Source organism: Microcaecilia unicolor, chromosome 4 (genome assembly GCF_901765095.1).
Source record: "Microcaecilia unicolor chromosome 4, aMicUni1.1, whole genome shotgun sequence".
Taxonomy (NCBI): Eukaryota; Metazoa; Chordata; class Amphibia; order Gymnophiona; family Siphonopidae; genus Microcaecilia; species Microcaecilia unicolor.
In genome coordinates this window covers 360,562,442-360,581,002 of record NC_044034.1, presented here as the reverse complement: position 1 = coordinate 360,581,002, position 18,561 = coordinate 360,562,442, and the positions used below count along the sequence as shown (strand labels likewise).

Genomic DNA, 18,561 nt, shown 5'->3' with positions numbered 1-18,561 from the left:
GGCGGAGGAAGAACCCAGGGCAGAGAGATTAACTGCCCTGGACTGTGAGTCTCCTCCTCAGGAAGAGGTCAGATTTCTATTGCACCCTATCCTTAAGGGTGCGCTGACAAGGAAATGGGAATCTCTCCTCTCAGTGCAGTTTACACCTAAGAAGGTGGATACCCAGTATCGTATCCAGAAGGCTCCTGGAATTGAGAAGACCCAGTTGCTTCACCACTCTCTGGTGGTCGAATCTGCCTTCAGTTGAGCTAGGAGCTCCAGAACTCATGCCTTGGCACCCCCAGGTAGAGAGGCTTAGATACTAGATTCATTTGGGAGGAAAGTTTTTCAGGGCTCGATGCTCATTGTCCGCATTTAGTCGTAACAGCTGTACACGATTCTTTATTTACAGCCGAGTCTTGTGGATTCTATCCCACAGGAGCAAGCCACAGAGTTTCACCAATTGGCCAGTAAGCAGCTGGAGTGCAGAAAGTATCTGGCCAGGGGTGCATAAATCTCTTTTGACATAGCGTCCAGACTCCGCCATGGGTATGTGCAGACTCTCATTGCTGTGTGTCTCTGACCTGGAACCAGTGATTCAGGAGAGGTTGGCGGCCGTTCCATTTCATGGTGACAATCTGGTGATGAGGTAAAAGAGGTCACTAATCTCATCTTAATATAGATACCATCCAGACCCTGTCTCTGCACCCTCCAGCTACAACTGCTTCCTCACATAGGTTTTCCTGTGGGCCTAGACAGCGGCCCTACTACTCTCAAAAGCATAGGTTTCCACCTCCTTTCCGCTCTGCCTAGACCCCTCAGGTCCCAGCATTCATGGGCCTCACCAGTCTCACCCACATAAGTCCCAGTTGGCTCCCCAGTCAAAACAAGGGACGAGCTTTTGAGTGGCTCCAGGAGAGGATAGCTCCTCTCAGAGTAACTATCCCAGTTGGCTTACTGGTAGAGGGAGGCTGAATTTTTACCATCACAGGTGGCCGCTTGTAACCTCTGACTGGTGGGTTCCTCAAATGGCTCATCTCGGTTACGCCCTGGACTGGTTCCAAAGACCACCAATTTGCCCACTGAGAGCATCTTTCATCAGCTCTCAGCACAAGCATCTACTTGCAGATGAAATTTCTGCCTTTTTACAGGCCAATGCAGTCAAACCCATACCACCAGGATAGAAGGGAATGGATTCAATTCCAGGTACTTCCTTTTGCCCAAAAAGATGGAAAGATGTTGGCCCATCCTAGACCTAAGGACCCTGAATAAAATCCTAGTCGAAGAAAAGTTCAGGATGACTTCCGTGGTCACCCTGCTCATGATTCAGGAAAATGATTGGCTATGCTCTCTGGACTTAAAGGATGCCTATATCCACATTTTGATACTTCCAGTTACAGCAAGAATCTCAGATTTCACATAGGAAAACACCAGTACAGTATTCTACCATTTGGCCTCGCGTCAGCCAGGGTATTCATCAAGTGTCTGGTGGTAGTTGCAGTGTATGTGCAGAGTCTGGGAGTATATGTGTTTCCCTGTCTGGATGATTGGTTGGTCAAGAGCACATTGCAGGAGGGGCATCAGAGTCAATGTGCCTAACTATTCAGGTGCTGGAGCTACTAGGGTTCATCATAAACTACTCCTGGCCAATTGATTGGAGCACATAGGAACTCTGCTCGATAAATTGCAGGCTTGGGCTTTTCTTCCACAAGCGAGAGCTTATCAACACTTGCCTTGGAAGCCCATGAGGTCTGCCTCCATAGAGGAGATTTGCAAAGCTGCAACGTGGTCATCTGTCTATTCATTTACATCTTATTACTGCCTTTAGCAGGATACCCTACGTGATAGCTGGTACGGGCAAGTAGACCTACAGAATGTGTTCGGTGTCTAGAATCCAACTGCTTCCTCCTAGGTCAAGGCTTGTTCTGTTCCAGGCTGCACCTCCACATCTAGTATGTCTGTGGTTTCAGGTTGACTGAATGACAAGCCTTGATGCTTTGAGTCCCTATTGTTCTAGCATTGTTGTTTTCTGTGAGCCTGGTAGCTAGAGATTCCCATATGTGAGAATACAACAACCTGCTTGTCCTCAGAGAAAGCAAAGTTACTCACTTGTAGCAGGTGTCCTCCGAGGACAGCAGACCAAGTATTTTCACATACCCTTCCACTCCCTCTTGGAGTTGTATTCTTTAGCTTTATGTGCATTAACATGAGGTATAAAGACCATTAAAGAAATTTTTTATATACAACTTGTCCTTTTTTTTTCATTATCTTTGAAACAAAATTCTTGGTTTTTTTATGTTTCACCATTACCATTTTGGGGGAGCACTATCTGGACTGGGCACAGATCCAGCCTCGTGATATTGGCGTTTCTACAACATTGAAAAAATCCGCAGATAAATACTTATAGAAATCGCGCAGCTGATCCGCTGTGAGAGCGGTACTTTATTAGTGGACAGATTATGTTGACAATCTAAAATTATATTAATATGTTGCTCTGTCATTTGTTTAGCATTATGTTCTAGCTAATATAGCATGAGACACGTCTATTCATCACAAGTATATCTCTATTTAGTATAAGCACCTTTTGATGTAAACATTTAGACAATCAATAGCACAGCGTTTGCAGTTATCAATTGAGGTTCTGCTGCTGCTTGACATTAATGGGGTCAATCTGATTGATCTCGAACATTTGAGAACGCCAAGAATGCGATGATGGTTCTCTACTCAGCCAGTCACGTTTACGATGACTGATGTGTGAACTGAGCACTTTTCAAATTATATTCAAAATTGATTTTTAGAGTACATTTAAATATATTTTGTATATAAAAATGTCTTTAGAGGTCTTTATACCTTATGTTAACGCACTTGAAATAAGGGGTATAAGTTTATACTTCTGAACTTCCTATTTATATATTTTGTGATTCTTTAGCGTTATAAAATGAATTGAAGGACTTGTGCTCGCTCATCGGGCGGGAAGGCACCAGCGCATGTGCGGTGGGACCCTGCTAGAAAGTTCTAAGTATTATTACTAGTTAGCATCCACACCGGGCTCTGTCAGATGACATCACCCATCAGTGAGAATAATTGCCCTGCTGTCCTCAGAGAACACTTGCTACAGGTGAGTAACTTTGCTTTTCTTCTAGGTCAGTTGTAATTTCGAGCCACACTTGCGGGGAAATGTGTATATCCAGTATCAAACGTAAGTATTCTACAATTTGCCTCATTAGATAAAACTTCATTTAACACAAGTATACGTAGAAAATATCTTGCCTAGTAATGTCTGGGAAAGTGCATGTAACGGGGGAACTGTTTCAGTGTTTTGACCGCTTGGATTTTTTGTGTGGTAAATTAGCACGATAGTATCCCATTTAACTCACTTATAAAAAAAAAAACTAAACTAAAAAACCCCAATCTTCTGATAAAGTTTTTAAAGCACTTGCCAGGACTGTTCCTTTGTTGAGACTTTTTAACATTTGATAGGCTTGCTCAGTCTACCTGTATTCCCTGACCACGTTCCTAATATTGGTTAGTTTACCTAGTATTTTAGAGAAAAAATAACTAGCCTGTTCACTTTTCCTTCTTTCTATATACAGTGGGGGAAATAAGTATTTGATCCCTTGCTGATTTTGTAAGTTTGCCCACTGACAAAGACATGAGCAGCCCATAATTGAAGGGTAGGTTATTGGTAACAGTGAGAGATAGCACATCACAAATTAAATCCGGAAAATCACATTGTGGAAAGTATATGAATTTATTTGCATTCTGCAGAGGGAAATAAGTATTTGATCCCCCACCAACCAGTAAGAGATCTGGCCCCTACAGACCAGGTAGATGCTCCAAATCAACTCGTTACCTGCATGACAGACAGCTGTCGGCAATGGTCACCTGTATGAAAGACACCTGTCCACAGACTCAGTGAATCAGTCAGACTCTAACCTCTACAAAATGGCCAAGAGCAAGGAGCTGTCTAAGGATGTCAGGGACAAGATCATACACCTGCACAAGGCTGGAATGGGCTACAAAACCATCAGTAAGACGCTGGGCGAGAAGGAGACAACTGTTGGTGCCATAGTAAGAAAATGGAAGAAGTACAAAATGACTGTCAATCGACAAAGATCTGGGGCTCCACGCAAAATCTCACCTCGTGGGGTATCCTTGATCATGAGGAAGGTTAGAAATCAGCCTACAACTACAAGGGGGGAACTTGTCAATGATCTCAAGGCAGCTGGGACCACTGTCACCACGAAAACCATTGGTAACACATTACGACATAACGGATTGCAATCCTGCAGTGCCCGCAAGGTCCCCCTGCTCCGGAAGGCACATGTGACGGCCCGTCTGAAGTTTGCCAGTGAACACCTGGATGATGCCGAGAGTGATTGGGAGAAGGTGCTGTGGTCAGATGAGACAAAAATTGAGCTCTTTGGCATGAACTCAACTCGCCGTGTTTGGAGGAAGAGAAATGCTGCCTATGACCCAAAGAACACCGTCCCCACTGTCAAGCATGGAGGTGGAAATGTTATGTTTTGAGGGTGTTTCTCTGCTAAGGGCACAGGACTACTTCACCGCATCAATGGGAGAATGGATGGGGCCATGTACCGTACAATTCTGAGTGACAACCTCCTTCCCTCCGCCAGGGCCTTAAAAATGGGTCGTGGCTGGGTCTTCCAGCACGACAATGACCCAAAACATACAGCCAAGGCAACAAAGGAGTGGCTCAGGAAGAAGCACATTAGGGTCATGGAGTGGCCTAGCCAGTCACCAGACCTTAATCCCATTGAAAACTTATGGAGGGAGCTGAAGCTGCGAGTTGCCAAGCGACAGCCCAGAACTCTTAATGATTTAGAGATGATCTGCAAAGAGGAGTGGACCAAAATTCCTCCTGACATGTGTGCAAACCTCATCATCAACTACAGAAGACGTCTGACCGCTGTGCTTGCCAACAAGGGTTTTGCCACCAAGTATTAGGTCTTGTTTGCCAGAGGGATCAAATACTTATTTCCCTCTGCAGAATGCAAATAAATTCATATACTTTCCACAATGTGATTTTCCGGATTTAATTTGTGATGTGCTATCTCTCACTGTTACCAATAACCTACCCTTCAATTATGGGCTGCTCATGCCTTTGTCAGTGGGCAAACTTACAAAGTCAGCAAGGGATCAAATACTTATTTCCCCCACTGTAGCTGTAACCAGTTATTCAAATTAGAAGTTATGAGCTGTTAACACTTATCAGTTGTTTTATTCCCTTCTTATAGTTCTTTTCCCCCCTGTATACTCCTTTGTCTTCTCCTCTTTGTCTCCTTTTTTTCTTCCCTTGTGTCTTAGTAGTGGATTTTCCTACAGTGTTTTGATGTGGACTTTATATCATCCGCCTTATTTTCGAAAGTGATGGGCGCCCATATTTCGACCCAAATCGGGAGATGGGCGCCCATCTCGCAAAGGTGCCCAAATCGGTATAATCGAAAGCCGATTTTGGGCGTCTTCAACTGCACTCTGTCGCAGAAACGGCCAAAGTTGATGGGGGCGTGGTGAAGGCGGGACTGTGGCGTGGTTATCGGCCGAGGAGAGATGGGCGCCTTCAGCCGATAAAAAAAAATGGGCGTTTTAGCGGGAATTTAGGTCACTTTTTTGGACCCTTTTTTTTCACGAACAAGTCCCAAAAAAGTGCCCTAAGTGACCAGATGACCTCCCCTGACTCCCCCAGTGGTCACTAACCCACTCCCACCACAAAAAAAAAAAAAAAAGACCTTTAAAAACTTTTTTCCAGCCTGTATGCCAGCTTCAAATGTCCTACCCAGCTCCATCACAGCAGTATGTAGGTCCCTGGAGCAGTTTTTACTGGGTGCAGTGGACTTCAGGCAGGTGGACCCAGGCCCAATCCCCCCCCCCCCCCCCCCCCCACCTCTTACACTTGTGCTGGTAAATGGGAGCACTCCAACCTGCCCCCAAAACCCACTGTACCCACATCTAGGTGCCCCCCTTCAGCCATAAGTGGTATGGTAATGGTGTAGAGTTGTGGGCAGTGGGTTTTGGGGGGGCTCAGCACCCAAGGGAAGGGCGCTATGGATTTGGGAGGTATTTTACTTTTTTTTTTTAATTGTTACAAGTGCCCCTGCTAGGGTGCCCGGTTGGTGTTCTGGCATGTGAGGGGGACCAGTGCACTACGAATCCTGGCCCCTCCCATGACCAAATGCCTTGGGTTTGTTCATTTTTGAGCTGGACGCCTTCGGTTTCCATTATCGCTGAAAACCGAGGGCGCCCATCTCAAATCCGCCCAAATCCTAGGCATTTGGCCGGTTTCAACCATATTTTCGAAAGAAAAGATGGACGCCCATCTTTTTTGAAAATACAGTTCTGACCACCCCTTCTTGTAGACGTTCCTGGAGATGAGCGGCCCGTTTCGATTATGCTCCTCCAAGTCTATTAATAAACTATGCAGAAAGTTGTCATAACGATAAAAATGTCTGAACAACACACAACTGCACTGAACTTCTGTATGGAGGGGGAGTGGTCTTCAGTTTTGCAATATGTGGATGCTTGAGAACTTGCTCCAATAAAACCCTTAACTTCTGATTTCTCTTAAAATTTCATCAAGACTTTATTAAATACGTTTGGTTTCAAAGGCAGTGAAATCAAGGTTACTTTCTCAATTGCATCAAGAATTAGCAGAACAAACCCTGATCCCTGAAGAAAATGGCACCGACATCAGGTTCACCGGTCTGTAGTTTCCTGGATCATACTAGAACCTATTTTAAAAATTGGCAGTATGTTGGCTATCCTCCAAATTTTAAGGATATAGAAAATTTTAATGATTAGATTACAAATTAGGGAGATCCAAGATGGCTTCTGGTATCTGACACGCTGAGTCTCCCTCAGCAATTTCTGTGGCAGTGTTTTGGTATGCCAGAGTGGAGGGGTAAGCCTTCAGCGTGTTCCTCTCAGAGGCTTCCTTCCTCTACTAATGGCCCAATGGATTCGTATGTGAGAAGGGCCGGGATGCTGATGGAGTCAGTGAGCAGCCCGCTAGAAATGCGGGAGGACTGAGGAGCGATCCCAGAGTCTCCTGGGCTGGAATCCACCTTGAGCCCTGACCAGAGATCCCCTCCTACACAGCCACGAAGCAATAGATCACCACTAGCGGTGGGGGTAGCATCTTAGCTGGGGACAGGCTGGAATAGCTCCCTCGCAAGAGAAAAGGTTCAACCTAGTGGTGACCCAGGGCTCATGGTTTTTCCGGGAGTCCCTTGTGAGTCTGCAGTTGTAGAAGTTACCATCACTGGAGTAGGAATGGTGGCTGGAAACGTGCAAGGAGTGACTTCTTCAAATGCTGAGGTATTTGAGACACGGACACCAGTCTTCCTTTAAAAAAAAAAAAACCCACTAAGGTGACCCTTGATTTGGGTTAGCAGCTTGTGGCAGACTTGGGTAAGAAACTATGTCCACAGATTGATACTTTGGGACAAAAAAATGAAGGAGTTGGAGTTGAAAGTAGAAAAATATACCCTCAAATTGGACAAGCTTATAATCTGTGTAGTTGGGTATTGGGGAGTCCTAGGAGTAAATGGTTGCAGTAGTCTAGTTTGGAGATGATTAAGACTTAGAGGTAAGATACTGGAGAAGAGGGTTCGAGTAACGAGTATACTGAGCAAATCTTCTTGAAAGTGAAAAGACTTGAGGATACAACGTGAGATATGGGTATGAAAAGTAAGTTGATTATCTAGGGTGACTCTCAGAATCTTGACAGAATCATTGAAGGGAAGAGGTGTTCCCTTCAATGATTCCAAGCACCTTCCCCTACATTACCCATGGTGAGCATGGGTAATGTAGGGGAAGGTGCTTGGAATGAGAATATCACATCTTTGGACTTCTTAGTGTTCAACTTTAGCTTATTCTAAAAGAACCAATCTGCTATCATGTCAAGTTTAGAATATAATATTGTAATAGTTGAGGAGGAATGTGGGTCAAGGTGATAAAGAAGCTGAATATCGATGGCATATACTGTATAAAGAAAGTAAAGCTGAGAGACTGAAGGAACAAGGCTGAAGGAGGAAGGTAGGCATTAAAAAGGATAGGGCCTGAGATGAAGCCTTGAGGCCAGCTGCAAAGATTTTAGAATTGCCTCCCTAATGCTGAACATCCAATAGCAACCCTACAACTGGGTGCCTTCATGTAGGTGCTCTGAGGATGTTTGTTTATGTGATTCTGGATATTTGTTTATGTGATTCTTGATATACTGCCTTTCTGAGATACAGCCAAAGCAGTGTCTAGCCTACCCTAGTATCGGCACACCAGGGGCGTAGCTACTATGGGGCCACGGGGGCCTGGACCCCGTAGATTTGGCCTTGGACCTATGCGGGAACAGGAACTTGAAGAGAAGGCTTCGGGGCAGAGCCGAAGGCAGCGTGTACATCGCTACCGCTGCCAGGAATGCTGAGAGAGACTGCTGCCTGCGCCGGAGGGAGGGAGGAAGAGAGGGGGGTAGACGGACACGCTCCTCTCCGTCCGCTTGGCTTCCCTGCCCTCTCTGTCTGCGTCCCGCCTGAAAGGAAATGACGTCAGAGGAAGGCGGGACGCAGACAGAGGGCAGGGAAGCCAAGTGGATGGAGAGGAGCGTGTGCCTGCTTGTTTTTTTTTTTTTTTTTTTTAATTACTGGCGCGGCTGCGCCTCGTCGTCGTTTGGGGGGGCATTTGCCCCCCCCCCCAGTCTACGCCCATGATACAAATCCGTTTTCGGAACAGACGAACGTGAAAGAAGCCTTCACTAATACATAGAGAAATGATGCAAGTACCACTTGTGCCATCCATTGTCAGAATTCCTGTGCCAGCATAAGTCAAGGGGACTAGAAATAGTGTTCGTAGAGTTTTATCACTCTCAAAAGCACTTCTTGACTAACCTCTGAAAATGTCTCCCATAACATAACAAAAGGTTGCTCTTCCCAAGAGCAACCTTTCGATACCTAATACAATCAATGGTTCTAAGCCATGCATATTACTGCAGCGGAATCTACGCGGGTTGCAAAGAACAACTCATAAAAAAACTCCAGGCTGCCCAAAATACAGCAGCCAGGCTGATATTCAGCAAAACACGCTTCGAAAGCGCCAAACCTCTTCGTGAAAAGTTGCATTGGCTCTCAATCAAAGAACGGATCATCTTCAAAATCTGCACCTTATTCCACAAAATCATATACGGCACTGTCCCAGGATACATGATAGACCTTATTGATCTACCAATAAGAAACAAAGTCAGACTGTCAAGATCCTACTTAAACCTACGCTACCCAAATTGCAAAGGACTGAAATACAAAACAACTTATGCATCCAGCTTCTCCTACATAAGCGCACAACTATGGAATGGCCTCCCAAAAGCCCTGAAAACAATCCATGACCACTTGAACTTTAGGAAATCACTAAAAACCAACCTCTTCAAAAAGGCCTACCCCAACAACCCCACGTAACCCTCTTCACCCAGCAACACAGCATGACTTTGACAACACGCAATCTTCATCCCTCCTGACCCTCCACATATACCTCATACAATCACTTTTCAACCTTGTTCTTGTTATCAGCCGACTGGGCAAATGCCTTTGACGGTACTATGTAAGCCACATTGAGCCTGCAAATAGGTGGAAAAATGTGGGGTACAAATGCAACAAATAAATAACTGATGAGATGTAGGCTGCAACTCGTCAAGGAACTGTTGCAAATCTAAATCTAACCCCCTCACCTACCACTTCACTTTTTCTGAGCAAAGAGGCAGGGTTTTAGTTAGGGATATAAGTCATTTTCTTTACATCTACAATAATAAAACTCACCCTCAACGTTCTGAGGACACTGACGTCTGAAGCCAAGCCCTGACTTCCTTCAAAAAGGTTCGAAGGTTCGTGGTGGTGAAGCCACCAAAATCGCTCCGGGCCCTGCCCTCGAGGGCGGAGCAATGGCAGAACAACGAAGGGGTTGGGAGGGGGGTGGGGGGAAATCGCACCGGGCCCCGCCCTCGCGTCAAGCGTCATGATGTTGGGGGCGGAGCAATGGCAGAACAACGAAGGGGTTGGGGGGGGGGTGTTGGCGACGAAAACCTTGCTAGCGCCCGTTTCATTTGCTCTGAAACGGGCCTCTTTTACTAGTATAATATAATTTTGCTTCATCCTGTTTTCTCTTATATTCTTGCAAACCACTAATAAAAGATTCTTTATCTGCTAATCGCCTGGTTTCCAGCTGTCAGAGTTTTCTCTTTTCCTCTGCAAGGGTTATAGAAAACGAAGGAGCTTTATAAACCTGGTTCCCTAGCCTATCAACACCAGTTGCCTCCCATACCCTAATTCATCAAGGGTCCAGTCCTACAGCTCTTAACAGTTTTCCAAACCAACCTCCTCAGGTAGCTGCTCCTTTTGTCCTTAAATTTCTTGCTGCCAAACATATCTGTTCTCCTTGCTTCTCTGTAAGCCCCACGAGAAAGAGCCCAAACACAATACAAATAAAATTAAATAGAAGCAGTGGAAAAAATTCATTCCCAGCCCTGACTATGACAGTTGCATTAGAACTGCTTGACTGGCCCACACCTGAAGGACTCTCCCAATATCCCATTCTGCTTTTGTCGTAATAGAGGCCAATTCATTTCCATTTTTGGACTGCCTGTAAGGATGGTTGTTGAGATGTGCAGCCTCAAGTAGTTTTAATTGGTTCTTTTATCTTATGTGCCTTTTATATAAAGGGAAGAAGAATGCCTGGAAGCCTTTACCTTGTTCAATGGCCGATGGTATGCATCACGACAGCTTCAATGTGAATTTTCTCCTGTGACCAAGTGGAAAACGGCCATATGTGGTAAGCAGCAGATCTTAAAATTGCTGTGATGGTGAAATATTTCCTCCCCTCCCCTCCACCCTCCCCCCCAGTTCAAAATAATATATGACTGTCTCTGGGAAAAGGTGACTAAAGTAGCAGATTCAAAATGTTGAGACAAGCACCTGGGTCCCTAAACAGCCTGAAAAGTTAAATGTTTCAACTTAACTTTTTTATTTTTTTTTTCATATAAAAGGATGGGGTTTGGACTGTTGTATTATAAATCGTTTGCTCTAACAGAATTCATTAAAACTTTATTTTTTTTTTTGTTTCTGGTGATTTCACTTTTGTCTAGAGATGGTCATATATATTACAATTTTAAGGACAATGTGCTATGATGTCTGCTTCTGTATGGGGCCGTCCTTAGAGATGGGTGCCCCCGTTCGATTATCCCCCTTCTCTGTCACCTACGAACCTTAATGCAATATAACTCTGTATTTCTCATTCGGGAAATGGCGATCGCCATTACGGAACAATGTAAGCCACATTGAGCCTGCAAATAGGTGGGAAAATGTGGGATACAAATGCTACAAATAAATAAATAAATTGTACAAACTATAGCATCTGAAATTGGTGACACTGAGTTAAGTACTTTTGTAGTTCCAGCTGCAGCAGTAGAAACATTGGCCTAAACAAATGTAACTTATCTCCAGGGGCGTAGCCAGATGATCAATTTTGGGTGGGCCTGAGCCCAAGGTGGGCGGGCATGGAATTCTCCCCCCCCCCCCCCCCCCCCACAGTCCCCCTCTGGTTTGATCTCCTCTCCACCCCGCCCTGCCCACATACCCCAAATATTAAATCCTTGAGCTGACAGAGATCCCCAAACCCTGCCAGCTGAAGATTTCCTCATCCTCCTTGAGCCGCCAGCACTCTTCCAAATGGCAGCCAGCAGCACTTGCCTCAAACTAATGCTGCCTGCCGGCAGACCGTGCATGCTCAGTGCTTTTCCATGTGGAAAAACTGAGCATGTGCAGAAGGGCTGGTCTCAGTGTCAGCTCAAAGCTAGTGCTACTGGCTGACATTTGGAAGAGCTCTGGCTGCCTAAGGAGAGAAAATCTTCAGCTGGCAAGGTTTGGAGATCCCCACCAGCCACAGCAATTTTGGGTGGGCCTGAGTCCAAAGTGGGTGGGCCCCGGCCCACCCAGTCCCACCTGTGGCTACGCCACTGCTTATCTCTACTGGATTTTCTGTTGTCCAAAAATATGTTATAACTTCTTGAACATAATTTTCTGAAATGTAACAATTCATAAGCACAGAGTAAAGTCCTTCTGTATTAAATTGCTAAAAGAAAAGGTGTATATTTCTCTTTGAAGATAATAGCAAAAATAATTTTATAGGTTAAAGTGCCCTCCTAAAAAAATATATATATATATATTTCTCCACTGAAAATCTTATATAGCAAAAAATATCATCAGTAGTTTGTGTGAATGAACATTGTTGTATTTATCTGGTGTCCGGTAAAAAAGGGACCATTTACATAGTTTCAGAATACTTTGCAATTATTTAAACATTTAGGACCCTGTTTACTATGCCGCGTTATAGGTGTGTTAGCATCTTTAACGTGTGTTAACCGTGAATGTGCCTACAATCCTATATAATAATTCTGAAGCTGACTGCCAGGAAGTTGAAGCCCGGTTCGTAATGTCTGAAGCCTTCTGGTGATGTCACTATGTTGCCTGGGAAACTGCGACATGTCTCAAGCACGGGCGCTACGAGTTCGCACCACCATTTCCATCCCCTCCCAGTTCAGCAGTCCCGCGCCCCCCCTCTCCTCCCATGACCGCCGGCCAGCGCCTCCCTCCCTCTGTCTCCGTGGCCTCCGACAGCAAGGAGGACGTGTGCGGGTGCCCCAGCCCTTCGTACGTGGCAGCTGCTGTTTAAAAAGTTTTACCTCCTGCTCGGCCGCCAACACTGAAGTCCAGCAAGTACAGACGCCGCTTCAGACAGGCTGTGGTTTTGCTTCTGTTTCTGCAGTTCCTGTGGTCCCGCCCTTCTGCAAACAGGCGTGGATGCTGTTTAAAAACACCATCCTGGAGGTTCAGGACAAATATATTCCACGTATTAGAAAAAAGGGAAAAAAGACTAAACGTCAGCCGGCGTGGCTAAACAGTAAGATAAAGGAAATCATTAGAGCCAAAAAACAATCCTTCAGAAAGTGGAGAAGAGAACCAACTGAAAGTAACAGGATAGATCATAAGGAATGCCAAGCCAAATGCAAAGCGGAGATAAGGAGGGCAAAAAAGGACTTTGAGAAGAAATTAGCGTTGGAAGCAAAAATACATAGTAAAAACTTTTTTAGATACATTAAAAGCAGGAAACCGGCCAAAGAGTCGGTTGGGCCGCTGGACGAAAATGGTGTTAAAGGGGCGATCAAGGAGGACAAAGCCGTAGCGGAGAAATTAAATGAATTCTTTGCTTCGGTCTTCACCGAGGAGGATTTGGGGGGGGACACCGGTGCCGGAAAGAATATTTGAAGCGGGGGAGTCGGAGAAACTAAACAAATTCTCTGTAACCTTGGAGGATGTAATGGGTCAGTTCAGCAAGCTGAAGAGTAGTAAATCACCGGGACCTGATGGTATTCATCCCAGAGTATTAATAGAACTAAAAAATGAACTTGCGGAGCTACTGTTAGAAATATGCAATCTGTCCCTAAAATCGAGTGTAGTACCGGAAGACTGGAGGGTAGCCAATGTTACTCCGATTTTTAAGAAGGGTTCCAGAGGAGATCCGGGAAATTATAGACCGGTGAGTCTGACGTCGGTGCCGGGCAAGATGGTGGAGGCTATTATTAAGAATAAAATTGCAGAGCATATACAAAAACATGGACTGATGAGACAAAGTCAGCACGGATTTAGTGAAGGGAAGTCTTGCCTCACCAATCTAATGCATTTTTTTGAGGGGGTAAGCAAACATGTGGACAATGGGGAGCCGGTTGATATTGTATATCTGGATTTTCAGAAGGCGTTTGACAAAGTGCCGCACGAAAGACTCCTGAAGAAATTGCAGAGTCATGGAATCGGAGGTAGGGTATTATTATGGATTAAGAACTGGTTGAAAGATAGGAAGCAGAGAGTAGGATTGTGTGGCCAGTATTCTCAGTGGAGGAGGGTAGTTAGTGGGGTCCCGCAGGGGTCTGTGCTGGGTCCGTTGCTTTTTAATGTATTTATAAATGACCTAGAGATGGGAATAACTAGTGAGGTAATTAAATTCGCCGATGACACAAAATTATTCAGGGTCGTCAAGTCGCAGGAGGAATGTGAACGATTACAGGAGGACCTTGCGAGACTGGGAGAATGGGCGTGCAAGTGGCAGATGAAGTTCAATGTTGACAAGTGCAAAGTGATGCATGTGGGTAAGAGGAACCCGAATTATAGCTACGTCTTGCAAGGTTCCGCGTTAGGAGTTACGGATCAAGAAAGGGATCTGGGTGTCGTCGTCGATGATACGCTGAAACCTTCTGCTCAGTGTGCTGCTGCGGCTAGGAAAGCCAATAGAATGTTGGGTGTTATTAGGAAGGGTATGGAGTCCAGGTGTGCGGATGTTATAATGCCGTTGTATCGCTCCATGGTGCGACCGCACCTGGAGTATTGTGTTCAGTACTGGTCTCCGTATCTCAAGAAAGATATAGTAGAATTGGAAAAGGTACAGCGAAGGGCGACGAAAATGATAGTGGGGATGGGACGACTTTCCTATGAAGAGAGGCTGAGAAGGCTAGGGCTTTTTAGCTTGGAGAAGAGACGGCTGAGGGGAGATATGATAGAAGTGTATAAAATAATGAGTGGAATGGATCGGGTGGATGTGAAGCGACTGTTCACGCTATCCAAAAATACTAGGACTAGAGGGCATGAGTTGAAGCTACAGTGTGGTAAATTTAAAACGAATCGGAGAAAATGTTTCTTCACCCAACGTGTAATTAGACTCTGGAATTCGTTGCCGGAGAACGTGGTACGGGCGGTTAGCTTGACGGAGTTTAAAAAGGGGTTAGATAGATTCCTAAAAGACAAGTCCATAGACCGCTATTAAATGGACTTGGAAAAATTCCGCATTTTTAGGTATAACTTGTCTGGAATGTTTTTACGTTTGGGGAGCGTGCCAGGTGCCCTTGACCTGGATTGGCCACTGTCGGTGACAGGATGCTGGGCTAGATGGACCTTTGGTCTTTCCCAGTATGGCACTACTTATGTACTTATGTACTTATGACCAGAGGAACAGCTAAAACAAGCGGCATCTGTACTTGCTGCACTTCAGTGTTGCCGGACGAACAGGAGGTAAAACTTTTTAAACAGCTGCCACGTACGAAGGGCTGGGGCACCCGCACATGTCTTCCTTGCTGTCGGAGGCCACAGAGACAGAGGGAGGGAGGCGCTGGCCGGCGGACATGGGAGAGGGGGGGGGGGGGTCCTGAGATGAGAGAGAGAGGGGGAGGGGGTAGAGGAGGAGGAGTAGGGGGAGAGGGGGCCCTGGAACCTTCCTAGCGCCCATTTCCTTTCAGTTGGAAACGGGCCTCTTTTACTAGTATCTCTATAGTTGTCTACATGGTTAACATGCATATTAAAAGTGCTAATGTGTCTTAGTAAACAGGACCCTTAGTATGACCTTTGAAAATACATTAGCAGTAGTTTTTATTCTTAGTTAATTCATAATTTGTGTTCAAAGTGTCTTCCTTCCACATTGACACATTCACAGTCTTCATCATCATTGAGCTGTTGGCTCAATGAATTCTGGGATTTTCAATGAATTCTGGGATTTCATTAAAAGCTCAACTCTTTTGCGAACTCGATGCACTGGAGCTGAATCCTATTGAAAAATAAAATACTCAGAAATGTCTCGAATTTCAGGCAGAAGTTTATGCTGCAGTCAGACATTTTTGGGTTATTTGAAAAAATATTGGAGGCCCCATTTTTTTTCCAGGCACCCTGTAGAATTGTATTGGACTTCCAGGAAATATTCCTAAGTCTTCAAAATATCACACCTGTAGGAATCGTTGGTTTCCTCTGAGATGGAAGTAAGTACTGCTCATGCTAATGCATGTAGTTGTATAAGTAAAACTTGCATCAGTCTTAAATTTGCTGCAGTATACCCAGCTTTTGTGTTGGATCTGATTATGCAGTGTGGGCTGGAACACAGTGTTAGGTGAGAACTTTGTAAGAGGAATGTTCTGTGGTAAGTTTGGATATTTTCTCCTTCAGTCATTTCAAGAGAACACTCGCATATCACGCAGTCGTGGTCAGGCTTTTCAGTGCATGACACTATTGTGTATTGGATGTGGACTTCGGTGGGTCTGGACAAGCTTACCCAAGTTAACTTTTTGATTATCTGTTACTGCTTCTACTTCAAGAGGTTCTTGGTACCCACCAGCATGACCGCTGCTGGAGTTGCACGTGTACATCCTCTGGACCGACAGAGCTGTAGCGCTGGTGAGGCCGGCTCTTGGAATGCACCGTGACTGAGAGAGACGAATTCCACCAAGCGCCCACTCTGCTCCCCTCTGAGCATCAACTTAGCCAGTTATCTTTAAACCAGCCAAAAATAAACTGGATATCCGATGCCGGTCACCGGAAACAGCCAGGCATTGAATATCCTCCGTCTCACCCTCGAAGCTCTCGCGGGATCCCGGCCCTCCTGCGTTGACGAAGCAGGCTGTGACTGCGGTTCTTGTCCCAACTGCCAAAACTGACAGAGGGTTTCCTGCACCACACTAATTTTACTTTTCTGTGCCATCAAAAATCCTTCAACTCGGTGTTATCCGCTGTTTTCAGGTGAAAATAGCCAGATGCAGAGGGATTGCCACTGCTTCATTTGGTGAGGATCAGGAGCTCAGGTTCTAGGCGGCCATCAAAGAGGCTGACATCCTTCCTCTCATTTTCTCTGTTTCTACGTAACCTGTATAGAAAAAAAATTAAAGATGATGATAAGTTGAAACTTACCTGACAAATTGAGGTTATGAGGAAGATTATAGAGGGGAATATGAGACATAGTAGAATGGAACTACAGAGTGAAGATGAGAAATGATAGTTTGAACTGAACATTTTAGAGCCTTGAGGAGAGAGGTATTGTGGTCATGATGATGAAATAGGATGAATATTAGTCTACTGAAAATTCAGCTGTGTGACTTTAGTGGAGAAAGATGGTGCAGAGAAGGGCGACTAAAATGATAGCGGGGATGGGACGACTTCCCTATGAAGAAAGATTAAGGAGGCTAGGGCTTTTCAGCTTGGAGAAGAGACGGCTGAGGGGAGACATGATAGAGGTATATAAAATAATGAGTGGAGTGGAACAGGTGGATGTGAAGCGTCTGTTCACGCTTTCCAAAAATACTAGGACTAGGGGGCATGCGATGAAACTACAGTGTAGTAAATTTAAAACAAATCTGAGAAAGTTTTTCTTCACCCAACGTGTAATTAAACTCTGGAATTCATTGCCGGAAAATGTGGTGAAGGCGGTTAGCTTAGCAGAGTTTAAAAAGGGGTTGGATGGTTTCCTAAAGGACAAGTCCATAAACCGCTACTAAATGGACTTGGGAAAAATCCACAATTCCGGGAATAACATGTATAGAATTTTTGTACGTTTGGGAAGCTCGCCCGGTGCCCTTGGCCTGGATTGGCCGCTGTCGTGGACAGGATGCTGGGCTCGATGGACCCTTGGTCTTTTCCCAGTGTGGCATTACTTATGTAGCCCAGTGAGGAGGAAGTTGGAGTAGTCCAGACAGCAGGTGCTAACGTTTTTGGTAGTGTATTCAGAAATGTAAGGGTGGATGTTGATACACAGGGAAAAAAAAGATATGGTAGTAGTAATTTGGATGTGCACCAAGGAGAGAAAGAAGTCAGATGGCCCTAGATTGTGAGCCGAGGGACACGGAGGATGATGGATTATCGCAGTGGATAATACTATTGTGAAAAGAGGGAAATGAGTTTGAGAGAGAAGATTTAAAAAAAATAAAAAATTCAGTCTTCAGTGTGCTGAATTTAAGGAGTTGGTGAGACATCCAGGAAGCTGCGTCAGATTCCAGTAATAAACTTGTGGGAGTCATTGAAAACCATGGGAGGAGTTGAGGATCAAGAGATAAAAATAAGGTCCAGAACAGAGACTTGGGATATACTGACAGGTAACAGCATAGTTGTAGAGGAGAGTCCAGCAAGAGATATAACAAATATGCAATGAGACAGATAAGAGGAAAGCAAGATAGAATGGTGTCTCCATACTCCATGCAGGGGTGGTGTTGAGGAATACAATATGATTACCAGTATGAAAAGCAAGAAGAATGAAGATTATTAGCCTCTGGGCTTAGCCCTGAAGAGGTCACTAGGAACTTTGGCAATGGCAATCTCAAAGAAATAGTTTATAGTTTATAAAATTTTATATGCTGCCCTACATAACAAGATATCAAAGCAGTTTATAATAAAATCATTATAATAAAAAAAAGTAAAAGAAATATAGAAGGCAGTTTGGCGTGGAATGAATGACAATGGCTTGGGATTCAAGAAATCTGATGCATCAAGAATAGACAGTATGTTTAAGTAATTTTAATGTAAATAGGAGAGAGAGAGTGGACGGTTGTGGAGTAGGTAGCATCCAGCAAATGTTTGTTTATAGAGCAGCATGTTCACAGCAGGAACAGTTACAATGGAAAGTAGTATTTTAAGGTATGACTGGTGGAAAGGAAAACTGAGGGGGAGATAGCCCTGAGAACCTGGGTGGAAATAAGGAGAATACAGTCCAGTTGGCGGAAGGCGAGGCATC

At 44.8% G+C, this 18,561-nt stretch overlaps 1 protein-coding gene across 1 annotated transcript in view; it reads left to right on the top strand.

Annotated features, from left to right (window-relative positions):
- The window catches only part of ZRSR2 (zinc finger CCCH-type, RNA binding motif and serine/arginine rich 2), a 76,028-nt gene that overhangs the window by 39,624 nt on the left and 17,843 nt on the right, over positions 1–18,561 (top strand). Inside the window, exons 9-10 of the mRNA XM_030202313.1 lie at positions 3,123–3,178; positions 10,694–10,803. Coding sequence (XP_030058173.1) covers positions 3,123–3,178; positions 10,694–10,803 — 166 coding nt within the window. The remainder of the gene's footprint in view (positions 1–3,122; positions 3,179–10,693; positions 10,804–18,561) is intronic.